The following is a 20,489-nucleotide window of genomic DNA, read 5'->3' on the forward strand; positions in this document are numbered from 1 at the left end:
CATTATTCATTATTTGAATACTAGCCGTTAAGCCTGTTAAAACAGGCGAGTTTTTTTTTCTATGGGCTCCCCCCCATCCATCAACCGTGTTCTCCCCCCTGCCCTCCCCCCATGTCCTGCAGCCCTCTCTCCCCTGGCCTCCCCCCATGTCCACCAACCCTGTTCTCTCCCCTGCCCTCCCCCCATGTCCAGCAGCCCTCTCTCCCCAGGCCTCCCCCCGTCCACCAACCCTCCTCTCTCCCCTGCCCTCCCCCCATGTCTAGCAACCCTCCTCTTTCCCTTGGCCTCCCCCCCTACCCCCACGCGAAACCACAGCACTCGATGTCCGCGTCCGGGGCCACGCCTCTCGGGGTGAAACGTCATCACCGCCGCCATGGCTCCTCCCCCCGAAACCGCAGCACTCGATGTCTGCGTCCGGGGCCACGCCTCTTGGGGTGAAACGTCACCGCCGCCATGGCTCCTCCCCTCGGGGCTCCGCCAATCAGAGGAGAGGAAGGCAGGGCGCTGGCCGGCTGTGGAAGTATGAATGGAAGAGTCGCGTGGGTTGGCGAACCTCTCGCATTTGTGTCGCGCGCAGCGTAATTGTTATCCCGTTGCACTTGACTTGATTGTGGTCTCGGCCGTGTTGTATAGGTGTTACTGTGACAGGGAGGCAGGAGCAGCGGCATCGGCAACGTCGGGGAGGGGGGCCTTCATTCGTTCCTCCTTCCCCCTCTGATTTCCACGCCCCCTCCGATTCCCACACCCCGTCCTCTCCACGTACCTTTGGGGCTGTTTAGTGTACTCTCCGCCCCTCGCCCCGCCTCTGACTCCTCCTCCTTTCTGGTTCTGGAGCTGTTGGAGGCGGGGCTTGGACTTTTGACGTCTCAACGTTCGGGCTGTACTGCGCATTTGCAGGTGAGTCGGTCACTTGCCATTTATATGTTTGATATTCACTGGCACAGCATATTAAAAATAGATTAAAATTTTTTTATATTTTCATAATGGTTTCTTATTTTGATGTTAGTTAAAATTTAATGCCAAGAAGTGTAGAGTGAAGCACTTGGGGTGCGGAAACCCAAAAGAGAGATATCGGATAGGAGGGGAGAGATTAGTAAGCTCAACTCAGGAGAGAGACCTTGGGGTGTTTGTGTCAGAGGATCTGAAGGGGAAGAAACAATGCGACAAGGCGACGGCCATGGACAGGATGCTAGGCTGCATAGAGAGGGGCATAACCAGCAGAAGAAAGGAGGTAGTGAGGCCCCACTTGGAGTATTGTGTTCAGTTTTGGAGGCCGTATCTTGCTAAAGATGTAAAAAGACTGGAAGCGGTGCAAAGAAAAGCTACGAAAATGGTATGGGATTTGCTTTGCAAACTGTACGAAGAGAGACTTGCTGACCTGAACATGTATACCTTGGAGGAAAGGAGAAACAGGGGTGATATGATACACATGTTCAAATATTTGAAAGGTATTAATCCGCAAATGAACCTTTTCCGAGACGGGAAGGCAGTAGAACTAGATGACATGAATTGAGGTTGAAGGGGAGCAAACTCAGGACTAATGTCAGGAAGTATTTTTTCACAGAGAGTGTGGTGGATATGTGGAATGCCCTCCTGCTGGAGGTGATGGAGATGAAAATGGTAATGGAATTCAAACATGTGTGGGATAAACACAATGGAATCCTGTTTAGAAGGAATTGTTCTGTGGAATCTTAGCGGAGATTGGGTGGTGACGCCGGTAACTGGAAACAAAACGGGAGCTGGGCAGACTTCTACGGTCTAAGCCCTGATCATGACTGAACAGATAGGAATGGGCTGGAGTGTGAATTTTAAGGGGCTTCGATATTAGCTTCCGAACTTAGTACAAGAACAGTACTGGGCAGACTACGGTCTGTGCCCTGAGAAAGGCAAGGACAAATCAAACTCAGGTATACACATAAAGTATCACATACCATGTAAAATGAGTTTATCTTGTTGGGCAGACTGGATGGACCGTACAGGTGTTTTATCTGCCGTCATTTACTATGTTACATTTGAAAATACAAATGGTAATTAACTCTTCACACATGTTGTTGCCCTATCAGCTCTACTAACTGCTCAGGTATGATCACAACTCTGCACTACATAACAGGTTCTGTCTAATCAACCCACACATGAAATAATGCTGGTTCCAAAATTTAACATGTTAATTCTTAGCTGTGATGTCTATCTTTGCTATGTGAGAAGTGAGTCCAAAATGTTTTGTACTAAAAACATATTTTAGTTAAGCAGCTTAAAACAAATCAAGATTAAACAATGGGGAATGGGACTTCATATACCACCTTTCTGTAACTATATTCAAAGAGGTTTACATAGTATATACAGGTACTTAATTTTACCTTGAGCAATGGAGGGTTAAGTGACTTGCAGTCACAAAACATTCCAATATAAGCAAACCAATGTTTCACTTTTCAGGAGCTCATCTGTGAGGAAACACTGACCCATCTTGCTTCCCATAATTAAAATTTGGTTTCTTCTAACTTCCAAACTGGTTTTGCCTTCCACAAGTAACAAGCAAGCAAGCTTAAAAATGCCTGATGGTTCAGTTTCCAGACACAGATCCTGCTCCTTTGCCAGCAAAGAATGAGAGGCCGATGTAGAAAGTCACACAGTAGAGACACGCTGAGCATGCAACTTCTACCATAAAATTAACAATAAGATATATCACGGCAATGCTGTAAGCTAATGAGATGGAAATTTTGAATATCGACCTCCAAGACATTTAAATCCCCAAAACTGTCATCAATTCCCACCAACCAACCCTTCTACATTGCCCCAGACCTGGTGATAATTTTGTCATTCTGTATGTGCGTTGAAATCCCGTTTCCTTCTGTGCATTGTGGAACATCTGTACACTGCTTTGGTTATATTGGAGTAGTGACTCATACATGAAATTGAATTTGTAACAACTACTATTGAAAAATCAAGGACCAGATGGACTTATTATCATTCATTATAATACTAGCCATTAAGCCCGTTTAAACGGGCGAGATTTTTGTTTGGCAAAATTCCTCTGTCCCCTGCCCTCTCCCCTCCCCTCCATCCATGTGCATCTCCTTCCTGTCTTCCCTCCACTCTATCCATGGCCAGCATTTCTCCACTCTCCCCTCCATCCATGTGCATCTCCTTCCTGTCTTCCCTCTCCTCCATCCATGTCCAGCATTTCTCCTGCCCTCCCCTCTATCCATCTATGTCCATTAGCTCTCCTCTCTCCCCTACCCTCCCCACCCATGGCCAGCGATTCTCTTTTACCCCATGTCCTACCCTCTCATTCTTACCCCCTGCCTCCCCTGTCATTCACATCCAGTTATTTTCCTCTATCCCCTTCCCTGTCCCCTCCCCTCCATCCATCCATCCATGTGCATCTTCCTGTCTTCCCTCACCTCCATCCATGCCCAGCATTTCTCCCTCCCTCTCCCTCCGAGGTCACCACCGCTCCTCCCCCCCGCTCCCCCCCCCCATGTCGCCGCTACCGCTCCCCCCCCCCCCGGGGTCGCCGCCGGCCCCCCTCCACCCAGGCCGGGGGCTCTCCTCTCCATTGAGCTTACAGCGCCTCACCTCCAAAATCGCAGCAGGCAGATCGCCTCCCGTTGGCCTTCCTTCCCTGCCTGTGTCCCGCCCTCGTGTGATGTAACGTCGGCGAGGGCGCGACACAGGCAGGGAAGGAAGGCCGACAGGAGGCGATCTGCCTGCTGCGGTTTCGGCGCTGTAAGTTCAGTGGAGAGGCGAGGGCCCGGGTGGAGGGGGGGCCAGCGGTGACCTAGGGGGGGGGAGTGGTAGCGACGTCGGCGGTTCCCTCCCTCCCCTTCCGTGTTCCAGGTCCACTCCTCAGTGCAGCGTTTCTTTCCCTCTCTGTTCTGTCCTCTGACGTCATCACGTCTTGACGCGGGGGCGGGACAGAGAGGGAAGTCTCTACTGCGCATTTGCGGGTGAGTCGGTCACTTGTCATTTATATGTTTGATAGTGTGTGCCCATGTCTACCCCACGTTAACTCCCACAGTAAATAAACCCTTTTCTCCATCATGTGGCCAGTAATGCGTGCAAAGAATGCTCGTTAATAACGCACTTGTGCCTGCAGTAGATTTCTGCATCTGCCTCTGAAGATGCTGCTCTCTCTCTCTTCACTGAGGAGGAACAGAATCCCAGTTACTGTTTAACAGCACCACCTAATGGATGGATTTTATACTAATAAAGCATCAAGGGAGTATTTTACAAGGTTTGAAAAGAAACCATAGTCCATGCCTCTTATTAGGAGGTAAAATGCCCTAGAGAGGAACACTAATATTGATCTCTTTTAATTTGATTACCTTAATCACATTACAATATTGAGCATATCATCTTATCCTGTTCTCACTTATATGTTATGCATTATTTATTTACCCTAATTTTTCCTGATATTCTTCGCACCTTAATTGTAACAATATGCCGAACTACTTATTCTGTTATTGGTGATCGCCATTGCAACATAATGTAAACCACATTGAGCCTGCAAATAGGTGGGATAATGTGGGATACAAATGCAGCAAATAAATAAATAAAACTGAGAAAAACAATAATTTCAAAAAACAGTCTTTGGCATCTCAGTATCCAACCCTCTGCCATTCAGGGTAGGCCAGTAACATAAGTTAGGATAGCAGAATAGGAGCAGGCCAATGGGGGGAAGGATAGAGGAGAGAACCAAAACCTGGACACAAACTTTACATTTCACTAGGCCGATATTCTGTGGTGTAATGACTGGTTTGGTTTTTGGAGTTGTTTTTTTAATGCTAGCTGTGGCATTAAAAAAAAAAAGACCCTCTAACATTCAGTAGCACTGAATATATGTACAGACCACTGACTGTCACCGGCTTTATGGATAACATTTAGCTGCTATCCATATAGCTGTACTATTTAATTTAGGACTGCCTTTTTGCTCCCCTAAATTAAACTACATAGCTTTATAGATACCAACTGAATATCACCAGCTATCCATAGAGTTAGGCAGAACACACATAGTCTGCCCTGGTGCTATACAGATAGTGCTAGAGTGGTCTCTAAGAATTTCCAGCTGCGCCATCTGTATAGTACAACTGAAAATGTATGGATGGGACGTATAACTTATAACTCCTTTTGAATATCCACCCCACCTTTCTTAACTCTTCCAAAATGTCATATTTTCACTTCCTGAACTATGAAAAAGGCCTTGTTTACTAAGGTGTGCTAGTGTTTTTAGCGCATGCTGTGTAGATGCCCACAGAAATATTAAGGGCATCTACATGCTTAGCGCCTCTAGCACAGCTTAGAAACAGGGCCCAAAGGTAGGTATTCAAATGATAAGCTAGGGCAGGGTGCATTGTTTACCTCCCTATTATGCTGCACAGCAATGCTGACACAGCCCATTCAAAGTGAATGGGCTATGGTGGCATTAGAGTGGGGCTTAGTAACTGGCTTTGAACACTAATGCTTTTCAAAGATCACAGATATTTCCTAAAGCTCTTCATAGTCATGTTCCCTTACTTTAACATCGCCGTTAGTATACACTAACGTACCTAATTCTAGTTAACATTATAACATTGTATGTGTTCTAACTTTAAACCTGAGCACAGACACTTTAAAAGTCAGATATTCCCTTTATGGGGCTTAACTGATTAATACACTCAGCTCTATGTAGTCTCTTAAGATTAGAAAATGGGATCTTTTACTAAAGATTTAGCGCTTTTTATCGGCTATAGGGCCCTACTTCAGGTAACATGTGCTGATCATTAATAAAATATCCCCCAAAGTGAGCAACAGTACAGTACTGCAAGGCGACAGTTCTCTAAACTCATTCTGCAGTTATAAACACCGCCACCAAGCCCGGAGCTTTAACGAACAGCTAACATCACCTCCCTCACCTATTCCGCTACTACAGACGAACGAACACAACCACCGAGTACTCTGCAGAAACCCAACTCTAAAGCCTCCTCAACTCATCAACGTGCTTCCGGATACCCACAAACCTATGCGCGCTCCACGGTGGCTCTTAGGGATCAGACTAGTTCGGTCTGGCGTATTCCGTGGATGGAAGGAACCTTAAGTGTAGACACTGGTTCGTAGGTCCGAAGCAGGGCTCGCGCAATGAGCACGGGCTGTCTCTGCCTTCTGGCCAGTGCGCGGAGCGGTGTTAGACGCCTGCACTGGAGGGCTGGGCTAGGTATAGGGAGGATTAGGATGAGTAGAAGCGCTTCCTCCGGGCCAGGGGGAGTCGTCAATGTCTTTGACCGGGTCATGAAGAGGAAACAGAAGAACTGGGCGGCAGCGCGGCTAGAGGCCGCGCACTATGATTACCTACGGGAGGAAGTGAGTCCCGGCGCTCAGACCCTCACTAGAGTGGGTTCGCTAGATACTAGTACTGGGAATGTGTCATAAAAGGGGAAATAATGTATCTTGCGATAGTATTATAGCATGGGAATTTTTTTAAGGGTCTGATTGTATTATTTAATGTTAACGAAATTACTACATTGTAGTGCTTCTAGTGCATTGGTTATATGCAGACCTATCAAGATACCCTATACGAGGAAGGAGACTTTTTGGTCAGTCTTGGTTTGAAGTTTCCATCCTAGAGCACTTTGATAACAGATCTGCCGTATTCCCGTTCCAGGAGGGAGACGCTCTGCCGGTCCTGGTTTTAGCCTTGCATCACAAAGCAGTGTAATATTTGTTGTCCATGATTCTATCCATTGAAATTAGTGCTTTAGGTCCCATAATGCACTTGATGAGGTTGGCAGAAATCCAGGACACGCCAAAAAGTCTTCTTCCTGGAGTGGGTAATATGGCATCTTTGGTAGTCACCTGCTGGCTACACAACTCATTCTGTGAGTCATCAATTCTAAACATTGAAATTAGTGTTGTGTGTCCCATAATGCACCATAGATGGATTAGTCAGAAATCCAGCAATGGAGTGAAAAAGGTTTGGGCTCATTGGCCTACGAAGCAGCAAATCAATTAGTTGGAAAACTTCCCACCCCCCCCCCCCCCCCCCAAGATATTATAGGCCCTGTTTATTAAGCCAAGCTAAGGGCGTTGTCATGAATCGCCTAGCCACCCATCTGGGACTAACATGCGGCCACTTAGAGGGTCTGTCCCTAGCACAGCTCAGGTCCACCTGTGCATGTACTGTATGCAAGCTTCCTCCTCCCACCTACTGGGTCCCAACCGCCTCTGGGTGAGTCTCAAGGTATTCCCTGGTGATTTTCTAGGACACTGGGGCCACACACCCAGTGGTCCCACAGTTCTTAGCACCTACAGACCCAAAAACACAAACCACCAGGATTCTTAGTCAATCCCGACAAGCTGAGGTTTATTGTCATGAAAAATAGAACAGTGAAACAACAGGTAATTGAATATGGATCAATTATAAAAACTATCTAAACATTTTATCACTACCTGGATAGTGCCTGGGAAGTACAGGAAATATAGCAGCTCACAGGTTACAGTAGAATATAACTGCACACAGGGTCTCATTAAAGAGGTCTTTCTCTATTTCCAAACCAAGACTGGAGAAAAATCCAGTATTTCCAGACTGAATTTGAGCTCCTGGGCCAATCGGAGCCCAGAACAACATTTTTTTAATGTAGCTGGCCACATCACTTTAAGTACCTGAATGTAACTCACCTTGAGCTACTACTGAAAAAGGTGTGAGCAAAATCTACATAAATAATAATAAAGAAGGTACAATAGTTTCTCTGTAACAGCTTTAAACATAAAACATGCACCACCTGCTGGCCAAACTAGGGAAATACATTTCATGAAATCTATATATATAAAACTCACCCTCAACGTTCTATTTTCACTAACGTCACTGAAGCCAGGTTCGTAAGTTCGAAGCTCCGAAGCCACAGAAAATCACAGTCTCTGGGCCCTGCCCTCGCGTCAAACGTTATGACGTTGAGGGCGGAGCACATTCTCACCTCCAACGTTCTACTGCACTGTAGCTCTGCTCCGCCCTCGCGTCAAAACGCGATGACGTCGAGGGCGGGGCAGACGTTACTCTATGGGTTCGTACTGCAGGGGCATTGACATCACGCTAAAATCTGTTTCGGCAGGTCAGTGGGGGTGGGGGGGCCTTTGGAGAGGGGGGAGCGCCGGCAACGACGACATCGGTGGGGGTGGAAGGGGGTGCACTGGCAACAGAGACATCGGGGGGAAGGGAATGGTGATGGACGCTGGGGTGCGTGGCAAAACGGGAGGGTGAGAGGACATTCGCAGGGAGGCTGCAGGGGGGCAGCGACACAATATAATCGCTGGCTGGCTGGCTGCACGGGGGGGGGGGGGCAGCAGGAGACACACCTAAATCGCAGGGTGGCTACAGGGGGGCAGGGGACACAGGAAAATCACTGCCTGGCTGCACGGGGGGGGGGGGGTGCAGGGGAGACAGCACAATCGCTGGGTGCCTGGAGGGGGGGCAGGGGACACAGGACAATCGCTGGGTGGCTGCAGGGGGACCAGGGGACACAGGACAATAGCAGGGTGGCTACAGGGAAGGCAGGGGAGATAGGATAATCACTGGGTGGCTAGAGGTGGAGCAGGAGACACACAACAAATGCTGGGTGGCTGGAAGGGGGCAGGGAATATAGAAGACTCACTGGGTGCCTGGAGGGGGCGCAGGTGACACAGGAAACTCGCTGCGTGGCTGCAGGGGGCCAAGGGACAGAGGAGACTCGCAGGTTGGCTGCAGGGGGGGCAAGGGAGAGAACGCCATCGGTGGGTGGCTGCAGGGAGGCAAGGGAAAAAGTATAATCGCTGGGTGGCTGGAGGGGGAGGGGAGAGAGGAGAATCGCATGGTGGATGCAGGGGGGCCAGAGGAGACACACTTGCACCCAGCACTCTCGCTCTCTCTCACACACTCGCACATTCACTCTCACTGTCTCACACACAGTCAATCTCACACATACTCTCTCAAACATACACACTGCAAGGAAAACCTTGCTAGCGCCTGTTTCATTTGTGCCAGAAACGGGCCTTTTTTTACTAGTATTCTTATATTCCTCATCAACCCTCCAGACCGGTCAAGACGCTTGGGTTATGCTCGCCTACCAGCAGAGGGAGACTGAGTCTGGAGGGTCTAGAGGAAAGAAAATTAGCAGGTAAGGCCTAATTTCACCATTCATATCCTAGAAAATTCTCCATTTTGCCAGAGGTATGCTATTGTTTTTATCGCACACCAAACACTAAAGTTGCCCATAGGAACACATGGGTGACTAGCGTTTAGCGTGCGCTAAAAATGCTAGTGCACCTTAGTAAACAGGGTCCTATGTTTCAAGCAAAATGCCAGTGTTATTGTCTTTTAACATAAAATTAGACATCAAATATCAGGTAGAGAATTTGAAACATGCATGGAGTATTGTTAAATAACCTGTGATAATTAAATTCCAATACGTCTCTAATTTTTTTTACTTTCTTTAGAACATCTAAATATGCAAAAGGCACTATTTAGGCTAAAATCATCATTTTAATAACTCGTGTCTTATTCAATGAAAGTATTCAGTGGCATTCAGATTGATAAAGAAATTCTTACTGCATAAAGCATCCTGGGTAAGAAAATATTTTAGGGTAAATTTGGCACCCTGATTTTTGCATTTGATTTTATTCTGAGACTTATAGGGCTTCTTGTACAAAGCCACACTAGCGATTCCCGTATGGCAAATGAGAGGAAGCCCATAAGAACTGAATGGGCTTCCTTTCATTTACCACGCAGGAATCGCTAGCATGGCTTTGTAAAAAAAAGCCCATAGTTTGCTTTCATCTAGTACCAGTGTTAGCCTAGGTGCACTATCTTCCCCAGAAATGATAAAATGAAGCTACTTGTAAAGGGGGCTCTCTGTAGATAGCAGGATAAGTGAGCCACACAATCAGTTTCTGACTGCGTCCGGTGATGTCACCAGTGTATGGCTGAGTCATCCTACTTGTCTAAGGAGAAAACTTCTGAGAGGATATGATCTCTATACTATAGGATCCCCAGCCAACCTGAACAGCAGGAACCAGATTTGGGATAGTACACTTAGCCAGCCAGGTTTTCAGGATTACCAGAATGAATCTGCATGAGATAAATCTACTTATGCTGGACACCTGTTGCATGCAGATTCATTCTGGTAATCCTGAAAACTTGGGAAACAGAGCAGTGGATAAAATACCAAAAAAGGGCTAGATCAAAAAACCTTATGCGGAATTTTTTTTGTTTTGTTAGATCCAATAGGAAATATACAAAGTGATCTCACTCAGCTACAAGTATAATGGCACAAAGGATTGTACTCGACATGGCTGTGTTTTGGCGGTGATGCCTGCGCCAGATGTCATGCCATGCGCAACTTTTTTTTTTGTGGTTTGCATTATTGCAAATAGAAGCTCACTACATTATCTGTGTTATATTATTGGATTTCATGACTCCTGTCACAGGCATCACCGCCAAAATATGGCTGTGTCGAGTCCGATCCTTTACTATTTTGTAAACTTCCTGTTGGAACTGATAAATTTATTTTTTAAATTTAACCACATAAGGTTTTTTTGATCTACCCCCTTTTCTTGGGTATTTTATCCTCACTATGAGGTTTTTTTTTACTAAGGCGCGCGCTAAACGTTAGAGACGCCAATGCATTCCTATAGGCGTCTCTAACGTTTAGCGCACCCACAATTTTAGTGCGCGCTAAAAACGTGAGCGCGCCTTAGTAAAAGACGCCTTATGTTTCCCAGAGGATTCCGTGAGGATCCCTTCCTTCTTTTGTTTTTATTTCTGAAAACCTGACTGTGTGTCTCCAGGAGAAGGTTGAGAAGCACCTTCTTAGAGGAAGAATCTCATCAAAGTGCAATTTATGTCTTTCTCCGTTCCTGGTTTTAAAGTAGAATCCCCTTGAGGAAGTGCAATCACAGGACTGCTGTGGCCGCATCAAGTCTTGTGTTTTTCATTCATGTGTTGTCTTTTCTTATGCCTGAGCTTACAGCAGGTTCTGAATGTGTGCATGTTTTCAAAGGGACATACAGGTAGCATATGTGGTGAGTCAGTACACCAGTCACAGGCCTCTTATAGCAGTCGGAGCAAGAGGATAAATAGTTAAAAACAAAGGAACTAAACTCGCCTTCACTTATTTGAGAAATATTTGATGTTTATTTTAATTTGTCAGTCCTAAAGAGTTGACCAAAAAATTATGCAGAGATTGTGCTGAAAAATGGCTCATCAGTCATACCTTTACAAAACGTCCCTGTTGGTAACATGATTACAGTAAGCGTTGCTTCCTTTTGAGCAGTCTGGCTTTTGAATGCCTGTGCAGTTTGCATACTTGCCAGAAAGTTCCTGAAAAATGTTTTGCCATTGAATTAAATGAGATGTGATTTTGTTGGAAATTATTAAGGAAACTTGTTTTACATTCCCTAGATCTTGCTCATTTTACCATTCTATAGGTTGGTGGCAGGATAGCTGATCGTATATTTGACATTACAAGGTAAGTGCCTAAACAGTGTGATATTTTTGGAGTAGTTTGTAATCATGGTGTTGTTATTCCCAACAAAGGTGTCCTTTTACTATAGGTCACCCAAAGTTGGGCACCCAAATTAATTAGATACAAGGCATTAACAATCAATTTTTGAAGTTAATTGACACTAATTTGGATTTGCACATGCATTTGCTTATGTGCTGTTCTATAACTCGTATCGAGTAAGAATGAGTATATATTAAATATAGGCAGTTTTTTTGATTAACGGAGGAAAACAGCCTCAAAGTACCAACGTTTATACTAGTCCCTTTCAGTACTAAATCAATCCCGTTTGTCGACTACTCAATCTTAACTGGGATTTATTATTTATCATAGGCTGAAGAACCTCCTTAGTTGTGAGTCAGTTTTAGGGCTCATATCAAAAGCATTTATACAGAAAAATGTCTGCCCAAAGCCATGGTAATAATATGTATTTTTCTGTACTTGGTCTTTCTGAATGCAAATTTAAATATTTTCCACCCAGCTCAGCAAAAATTGGTCCCTTAACTGACAAGGGACAAATCATTTCATCATTGCTGAGCTGCAACTAATAAATGAATACTAACTCCTGCCTATGGTGGCATTTAATGTTCAGCCATGCATTGAGGTAATATTTTCAGAGTATAAACATATGTTTTTTTAAGGAAAGCTTATACATTTCCATAGTTCTATAAGATAGACACTAGCAAATATTTATTAGTGTTAAGACTAAAGAGCAATAGCTTGCACAAGTTGAGCTAAAGCTGCTGATTTTTCCAAAGAAAATTATGGTTGAACGTATATATGGTCGGCACATCTGGGAGTTCTGAGGTAGGTGTGGGATTTGCATTACATCATCTTTAATGTATTGGGGGTTAGCATGGGATCTACTTAACTGCTGTGTTTGGGGTTTTCTTTTGCATGCTCACCTATGTCTACAGAGTTAGACAGGTGAGTCTTTCTCAGCCCTCTTCTGGAGGCACACCTTAGCCAGTCAGGGTTTCAGAATTACTACATTGAATATGCAGGAATGGCTCGGTGTGCCTTGAGGAGAGTGTTGAGAAGCACTGACCTACCTCATATGGGAGAGGTAGGTGAGCAAGAATAACAATTCAGGTAAATCATCCTTGCACATGAAGCTGATACAGTAGACTACACTAACACTAGCACTTTATCTCCAGACCAGGAGTTAAATTCCCAGCATTAAAAAAAAATAGTAATAATAGTAAGTCCTTGAGGCTTGTGTGCACTTATCTGCATTGAGGAGTAATGGCAACATAGGATTTAAACAACGGTGCAGTAAGACAGACACATATTTTGTGTGTAAAAGCCTTTCTGCATCAGTTGCCAAGCACATACAATTTAGTGCTCTTTGGGTTCTTTTTTACTAAACTGTGGTAGAAGTTGGCTTTGGTGCAACCCTTACATGGGTTTATGCTCTGCACTTAGGCCATTTTTACCGAGACTATAAAAAACCCAATTATATATTTTTTCCAATAATACCCATGAACTAATGTTAAACTACTATAATTCATGTAGTGTTCTAGTCTAATATCTCAATTTAGTTAGTAGGACCCTCGGAGGTAAGCTTCCTTAAGAGACAATGCTCTTATATATAGGAAGTGGATGATATGCCCAGTTCTTCATTGGTCCGTTAAAAAATGTTTAAGTCCATTTTTTTGAATATCGTTTTTTTGTATTTATATAAATATTTTTTTTTCTTTTATGAATTTTTCATCTTTTTTAACTTTCTCACTTATACCCGTCAATCATGAATGAAAAAAATGATGCAATTACTTATTTTTATCAGTTTTTTTGAAGAATCTTAGTTTTTATATTGTTTTGAACACTGGGACCCAAAGTGTCTGGGCAAGATTCTTTAAAAAAAACTGATAAAGATAAGAAATTACATCATTTTTTCATTCATGATTGACGGGTATAAGTGAGAAAGTTAAAAAAGATGAAAATTTCATAAAAGAAAAAAATATATTTATATAAATTCAAAAAAGTGGACTTAAACATTTTTTAACGGACCAATGATGAACTGGGCGTATCATCCACTTCCTATATATAAGAGCATTGTCTCTTAAGGAAGCTTACCTCTGAGGGTCCTACTAACTAAATTGAGATATTAGATTTGTACACTACAGGAATTATAGTAGTATTGATCACATTGGTATGCTGTAGTAGTAAAATTCACTTTACTCCATTATAATTTGGACATTCATGAATTAATGTTGCCATTAGTGCATGACATTTTTAAAAATTACTGTGGGAGAACTTACCGTCTCCTGTTTTGTAGGCAGTAAGGTCTCCTGCTTCATCTGTGTGCTAACCAGTTAGCATATAATAATGTAGATCAACGAACTGGTTAGCGCAGGAATGCCCATTCTCCACCCCTGACATGCCCCCCTCCAAAAAAAATAATACAAAATTATTACTGTGCAGTTATCGCGTGCACATGCAAAACTAATATGAAATGCTTTAGCGTGTCCAGCGTTAGGCCATTTTTGCCAGCGCCTACCGCACCTTAGTAAAAGGGCCTAACAGTTTGAAAAATCCACTTTACTAGAACAAGTGAATTTTTCCAGCTGACGTGATTTGTAGTTCAGTTTATTAAGAATTTGGTAGCATATTTGGCCCTGATTAGTACCCAGAATAACACACAGATGGCTGTGGAAACATGGGAGCAGAAAAGAAAGCAGAGGAAAGGGGGGTGGGGAGAGAAGAAGAAAATGCGGGAGTATGGACTGGTGGAGCAGAGAGAGATCCTACACAGAACGTTTATTATTTGAGGGACAAAAGGAGGGCATGAGATTTGGGGAAAGAAAATCAGAGGCTTGAGTAGATGCAGAGGGAATACATGGTAATGCATTTCTTCCATAGCTGGTCAGTCCTGGAGGAATTTTTCAATCCTGAATATTCATATTAATACTCATTATTATATGGTATTACAAAGATAAATGTTGGTTTTAACTACAGCTGTTTTCCTTATATTCCTAGGAGCCAGCTCAGTGGGTTTTGTGGGTGCTTGAACACCCCCCAGTATTGAACTGATTCCTTGACTGTCTAGAAGTACCAGTAATTTCCGTTGGGTTTAGCACCCTCAATCATTTTGAAAAGTTGGCTGCTATGCTTATATTCTCTGGTCTAGATTGCACAATAATGTCTTTGTTTCCTTGTCCAAGTGGCTGCCCTTTATCAGACTACAAAACAGAGCCCAGTTTAGGTTCAGACTGCAACCAACAGGCTCATTTTTGAAAGACATGGACGTCCAAAAAGTGACATAAATCGGTACATGGACGTCCTTCTCACAGAGACGTCCAAATTGGTATAATCGAAACCCAATTTTGGACATCTTTGTCAGAAGTCCGTTGCGAGGATGTCCAAATCTCAAGGGGGCGTATTGGAGGCGTGTTCGAGGTGGGACTTGGGTGTTCCTAAGAGTTGGACGTCTTTGAGCCATAATGTAAAAAAGCAAGGATGTCCATGACTAAAATTTGGATGTTTTCACCCAGACCTTTTTTTATTACAAATAAGGCACAAAAAGGTGCCTGAAATGACCGGGATGACCACTGGAGTGAATCGGGGATGACCTTCCGTTACTCCCCCAGTGGTCACTAACCCCCTCCCACCCTCAAAAAAAACATCATTAAAAATATTACTTGCCAGCCTCAGATGTCATACTCAGTTCCATGACAGCGCATGCAGGTCCCTGGAGTAATTTAGTAGGAGGTGCAGTGCACTTCAGACAGGTGGACCCAGGCCCATAGCCCCCCTACCTGTTACGTTTGTGGAGGAAACAGCGAACCCTCCAAAACCCACCAGAAACCCTCTGTACCCACATATAGGTGTCCCCCTTCAACCGTAAGGGCTATGGTAGTGGTGTACAGTTGGGGGTAGTGGGTGGGGGGGGGGGTCAACACACAAGGTGAGGGAGCTGTGTATCTGGGAGCATTTTATGAAGTCCACTGCAGTGCCCCCTAGGGTACCGTATGGCATGTCAGGGAGACCAGTGTACTACAAATGCTGGCTCCTCCCACATCTTAATGGCTTGACTTTGGACGTTTTAGACGTGGATGTCTTTGCGTTCAAAAATGGCCGAAAATCTAAGGACGTCCAAATCCAAGGATGTCCATGGTATTTTTGAAACGAAAGACGGACGTCCATCTTTTTTCGAAAATGACCTTTCCCCCGCCTCTGAATTTGGACATTTTACAAAGATGTCCAAATTCCAACTTAGATGTTTCTTTCGAAAATGCCCCTCCAAGTGAAACTGGACAAAGATACTGTATGTTTTACCATTCAAAGTGGGTAGTGCTTTAGAGTGGTGCTATAAACCTAGTGTTATATAACTTGCTTTAATACGGGACGACTCTTACACAATCGTAGTTATTCCAGATTACCTGTCGTGAAGGAAAGGCACAGTGATTGAAGATATGGCTTTTGCTATAGATTGCCTGTTACCCAATGCATTTAAACTAATTTTGCATAAATTTGATTCTACTAGTATTGCTAATGAAAATCAAAGACTCACTTTAGCACACTGCTGCTGTTTTCTACTATTCACAGATAAGAAATATATGAAATGTCAATTGCATATCTAATTTTTAAAAATGTTTTGTTTCAAGGATATTTCCTCTTATGTTGGACATTGGCTGTGGTAGAGGGTACATAGCTCAGTATTTAAATAAGGTATGTTTAATTCTGTATTTCTGAGGTCTTTATCTCAACAAAATATTTTGCATCTGTTCTTCCATGGCCTGGGAATCTGTCATTTTTTGAAGTGACAAGTATAAATATGGCTATAAAAACATACATTTGAGGCACTGAAAACCCCAAATTTTATCTGGATTTTTATTTTTTCAAATGTTTATATTGAAAAACTTATAACATTTTTATGCAAAGCAGCATTTCTTAAGAACCATAAATAAAAGCAGATGTAACATTTAGGGGCTCTTTTACCAAGCCATGTAGGCATGTATGCACACCCAATGCGTGCCAATTTGGAGTTATCACGTGGCCTGTGCGGTAATTTTATTTTTTACGTGCATCTGCTACGTGCGCCAGGAAATATATTTTATTTTCTGTCAGGCGGCAAAATTCGGGCGGTAACTCTGACTTGATGTGCATAGGCGATTACCACATGGTTAATGCGAGAGACCTTACCACGAAGCCAATGACTGGCGGTAAGGTCTCAGACCCAAAATGGACACGCGCCAATTTTTATTTTGACGCATGACCATTTTCGGCAAAAAATTTTTAAAAGGCATTTTTTGCAGGCATGCTGAAAAATGGATCTGTTCGCGCCCAAAACCAGTGTCTACACTACCGCAGGCCATTTTTTAGCGCACCTTAGTAAAAGGACCCCTAAATATCTGCTTCTTTTGGTTACTCAGGTCCTTTTCCTCTAATTTAAGAAAATTGAGAGCATATGGTAAGTTCTTGTAGTGCATACTTGGATTTTATTGGTTTAAGTTGAATTGTGATCTAAATATAATCTCCTGTATCTAGTAAATGTTCCCTGCTCCTCCTATACAGTTATTGCACAGAAAATACATTTAGTATTTATTTATGCATTCTTATATTCCACTGTTACCAAAAAAAAACAAGTTTCGGTTCAAAGTGACTTACAAGTTACATTCTGGTTAACAGTTACAGTATTTGTTTACATTATACAGTTGTGACTTATAATGATGGTTTACAAGTGCAGTTTATATTTTGGTTGGGATTTATATGGTGGTTTGTGATTAGTAATCAAAATGGACATTAATGGCTAAATTATTTGTTGTAGAATTTTTTTTTAAAGTGTTTTCAGTTCTTTTATGAATTAAAGATAGTTCATGATGCTTCTTGTGATCTTTGGTATTGAGTTCAACCATTTTGAACCCAGGTAATTAAGTCCAACCATGTAGATAGATTTCTAGGTTATGTTTCTGCAAGCTGATAGGTAGAGAAGTAGTTAGCTTCTGGTTTCTGGGTTCGCGTTTCTTGGTGATAGTCCTATCAAGTCTAGCATGTACTCTGGTGACAGGATGAAGGGGGGAGAAAGCTAATGTGAAGACAGGATTATATCTAGTAATGGGTTAGATCACTCATGTCCCCTATTAAGTTCCTTAATGTTTGACATGCTTGTTCATTTTAATTTTGAATGCCGTTTCGTTTTTGGATTGTTGTGAATTTCCCTTTTAGTATTGTGATGATAAAGTTATTGGTACAGTAGTGTGGTCCAGAAAAATATTCCCCCACAGAAGTGTTGCTCTACTCTTTGCTATATGTTACCTTGTGTCTGCAGAAAAGAAAGGAGAATATTCTCCTACGGATCAAAGAATAACACACCACAACAGAGGGATGTAAAAACCCAATGAAGGGTAAAATAGGCCAAATATTAAAAAAAAAAAAAGGCTAATAATTCTGAAATAAAGGACGCGACACGGTGCCGTGTTAGGCATAATTGCCTGCTTCTGGATTTGCAAACGTCTAAAGGTTTTGAGCATAGCTACAAGCAAACATATCACTTCAAAGTAAAACCAGTTTCTGCAGGAAACCTTTTGCAACAGACACAGTAGTGTCAGTAGACAAAACAAAAAACGCCATGTGTCTATGCATTTCTTCTTGTGTATCATTTCTGGCCTATTTTGTCACTGTAGAATTCTTGTTTCTTCCTTCATAAGAGGATGCTATTCATACTCGTCTCTAATCCGGCCCGGATTTAGGCATAACATAGTAACATAGTAGATGACGGCAGAAAAAGACCTGGACGGTCCATCCAGTCTGCCCAAGAAGATAAATTCATGTGCTACTTTTTTATTTGTTCTGTCCTCTTCAGGGCACAGACCGTATAAGTCTGCCCAGCACTATCCCTGCCTCCCACCACCGGCTCTGGCACAGACCGTATAAGTCTGCCCAGGACTATCCCCGCTGCCCAACCACCAGCCCCGTCACAGACCGTATAAGTCTGCCCAGCACTAGCCCCGCCTCCCAACCACCAGCTCTGCCACCCATTCTAGGCTAAGCTCCTGAGGATCCCTTCCTTCTGCACAGGATTCCTTTATGTTTATCCCACGCATGTTTGAATTCCGTTACCGTTTTCATCTCCACCACCTCCCGCGGGAGGGCATTCCAAGCATCCACCACCCTCTCCGTGAAAAAATACTTCCTGACATTCTTCTTGAGTCTGCCCCCCTTCAATCTCATTTCATGCCCTCTCGTTCTACCGCCTTCCCATCTCCGGAAAAGGTTTGTTTGCGGATTAATACCTTTCAAATATTTGAACGTCTGTATCATATCACCCCTGTTTCTCCTTTCCTCCAGGGTATACATGTTCAGGTCAGCAAGTCTCTCCTCATACGTCTTGTAACGCAAATCCCATACCATCCTCGTAGCTTTTCTTTGCACCGCTTCAATTCTTTTTAGGCATAAGTACCATAGGCAGCCGCCTCTGGTGCCAAATCTTGATAGGTGTGCTGGAGCATTGCTACTATTTCCCATGCCTAGAATTGGGCTGGGCACAGCTGTACCTTAGATCCCCTGGTAGTAGCCAGCGATGTGTCTTCTTTAAGAAGCACTCTAAGGCCGGGCCTTCTAGCACTTGCACACCGACAAGCCCTGTGATGTTTTCAAAGCATAAAATCAAGGAGACCAATATTGACAAGATTTAAGCACTTGGATCTTCCTAAATGAAACATTTACCCTGCTGAGTCCCGAAATTTAGGGGCTTCAAAAGTGAATGTGGACAGGGTCAGTTTAAGGGAAGTAAGTTATTTAGATGCCTAAGTTAAACATATAGAAGGCTTATGTTTACAAGCCTCAGTTTGACAGTTGGGCACTTTGTTTTCAGCGTATAACCTGAAGTGAAGTAAAGAGAACAATGTGTACGTCTGTGGAGAAGTTGGGGGGTTTTTTTGTGTCGTGGCGCAAGGCTTAAAGAGCAAACCATGTACTTTTTTGGGCGACCTCCTTTTAGTCTGGCTCTGCATTATTACTGTGTTTTGCAGGTATGGTCTCCAGAAACTGTACTTTAGATGAAGTCACATTGATGGTATTAACTCCTCCTTTTTTTCTGAGCACCTCAGCATGCCTTTGTTTCTCACCCACTCTTGTTGCCGCACCGGTTGATAACTTTGAGATATGTTTTAAAGGAATTAATAGGTTCACCTGTTATGCTTAATTCTAATTCATTGTTCAAACACAGAAATTATTGATTTTAGCCTCTATGTCCATAAAGGATTTTGTTTTCCCTTGTAACATGTTTTTTATTTACTTATATTTTTTTTCTTTGCCCCCAGGAAACTGTAGAACGAATTTTTCAAGTGGACATTGCAGAAAATGCTTTGGTATGTTGCCCTCTTATTTTTGATGTTTTATGTATGTAATAGAACTAGAATAACAAAACCCAGCTAGTTTTTAACTTGGTTTTTCCCTATCATACCAATTTAGAAAAACACAGTTGAATCTGAAATTCCAACCTGCAATATTTTAGCTGACGAAGAATTCCTTCCTTTCAAAGAAGACATGTTTGACCTTGTTGTCAGCAGCTTAAGGTATGCAGTCATCGGCTATAGTATGAAATGTTTAAATTTAAATTATAATTAATTAGGCTGAGCTGTCCAGCAGAGTCCATTCTGTCAGGCCTCTGCCCCAGATTGGTTTAGAGGGGAGTGTTATACGATATTAAGAGGAGATAATGGAGCTCCTATGAAGCATGTATGATTAGAGCAGGCCTCGAAATTTTTTCATTAAATCTAGGAGCCAGCATCTAAGACATTTACAGGCTCATTTTCGAAAGAGATGGATGTCCAAAAAGTGACATAAATCGACACTTGGGCGTCCTTCTCACAGAGACGTCCAAATCAGTATAATTGAAACCCGATTTTGGACATCTTTATCAGACGTCCGTCGCAAGGACGTCCAAATCTCAAGGAGGCATATCGGAGGTGTGTTCGAGGCGGGACTTGGGCGTTCCTAAGACTTGGACGTCTTTGAGCCATAATGGAAAAAGCAAAGACA

The 20,489-nt window shown here is 43.2% G+C and overlaps 2 protein-coding genes across 4 annotated transcripts in view; one reads left to right on the forward strand and one right to left on the reverse strand.

Annotated features, from left to right (window-relative positions):
* The window catches only part of ESF1 (ESF1 nucleolar pre-rRNA processing protein homolog), a 91,614-nt gene extending 85,631 nt beyond the window's left edge, over positions 1-5,983 (reverse strand). Inside the window, exon 1 of one of the 2 annotated variants that reach the window (XM_030196342.1) lies at positions 5,892-5,983. The gene's annotated coding sequence lies outside the window, so the exon portion shown is untranslated. The remainder of the gene's footprint in view (positions 1-5,891) is intronic. The other variant, XM_030196343.1, reaches the window with a different exon arrangement.
* Positions 5,984-6,027: 44 nt separating this feature from the next.
* The window catches only part of NDUFAF5 (NADH:ubiquinone oxidoreductase complex assembly factor 5), a 28,761-nt gene continuing 14,299 nt past the window's right edge, over positions 6,028-20,489 (forward strand). For both annotated transcript variants that reach the window (XM_030196344.1, XM_030196345.1), the window contains exons 1-5: positions 6,028-6,336; positions 11,431-11,471; positions 16,112-16,175; positions 19,769-19,816; positions 19,920-20,023. In XM_030196344.1, coding sequence (XP_030052204.1) covers positions 6,115-6,336; positions 11,431-11,471; positions 16,112-16,175; positions 19,769-19,816; positions 19,920-20,023 — 479 coding nt within the window. In that variant the 5' untranslated portion in view covers positions 6,028-6,114. The remainder of the gene's footprint in view (positions 6,337-11,430; positions 11,472-16,111; positions 16,176-19,768; positions 19,817-19,919; positions 20,024-20,489) is intronic.

This window comes from Microcaecilia unicolor, chromosome 3 (genome assembly GCF_901765095.1).
Source record: "Microcaecilia unicolor chromosome 3, aMicUni1.1, whole genome shotgun sequence".
NCBI lineage: Eukaryota > Metazoa > Chordata > Amphibia > Gymnophiona > Siphonopidae > Microcaecilia > Microcaecilia unicolor.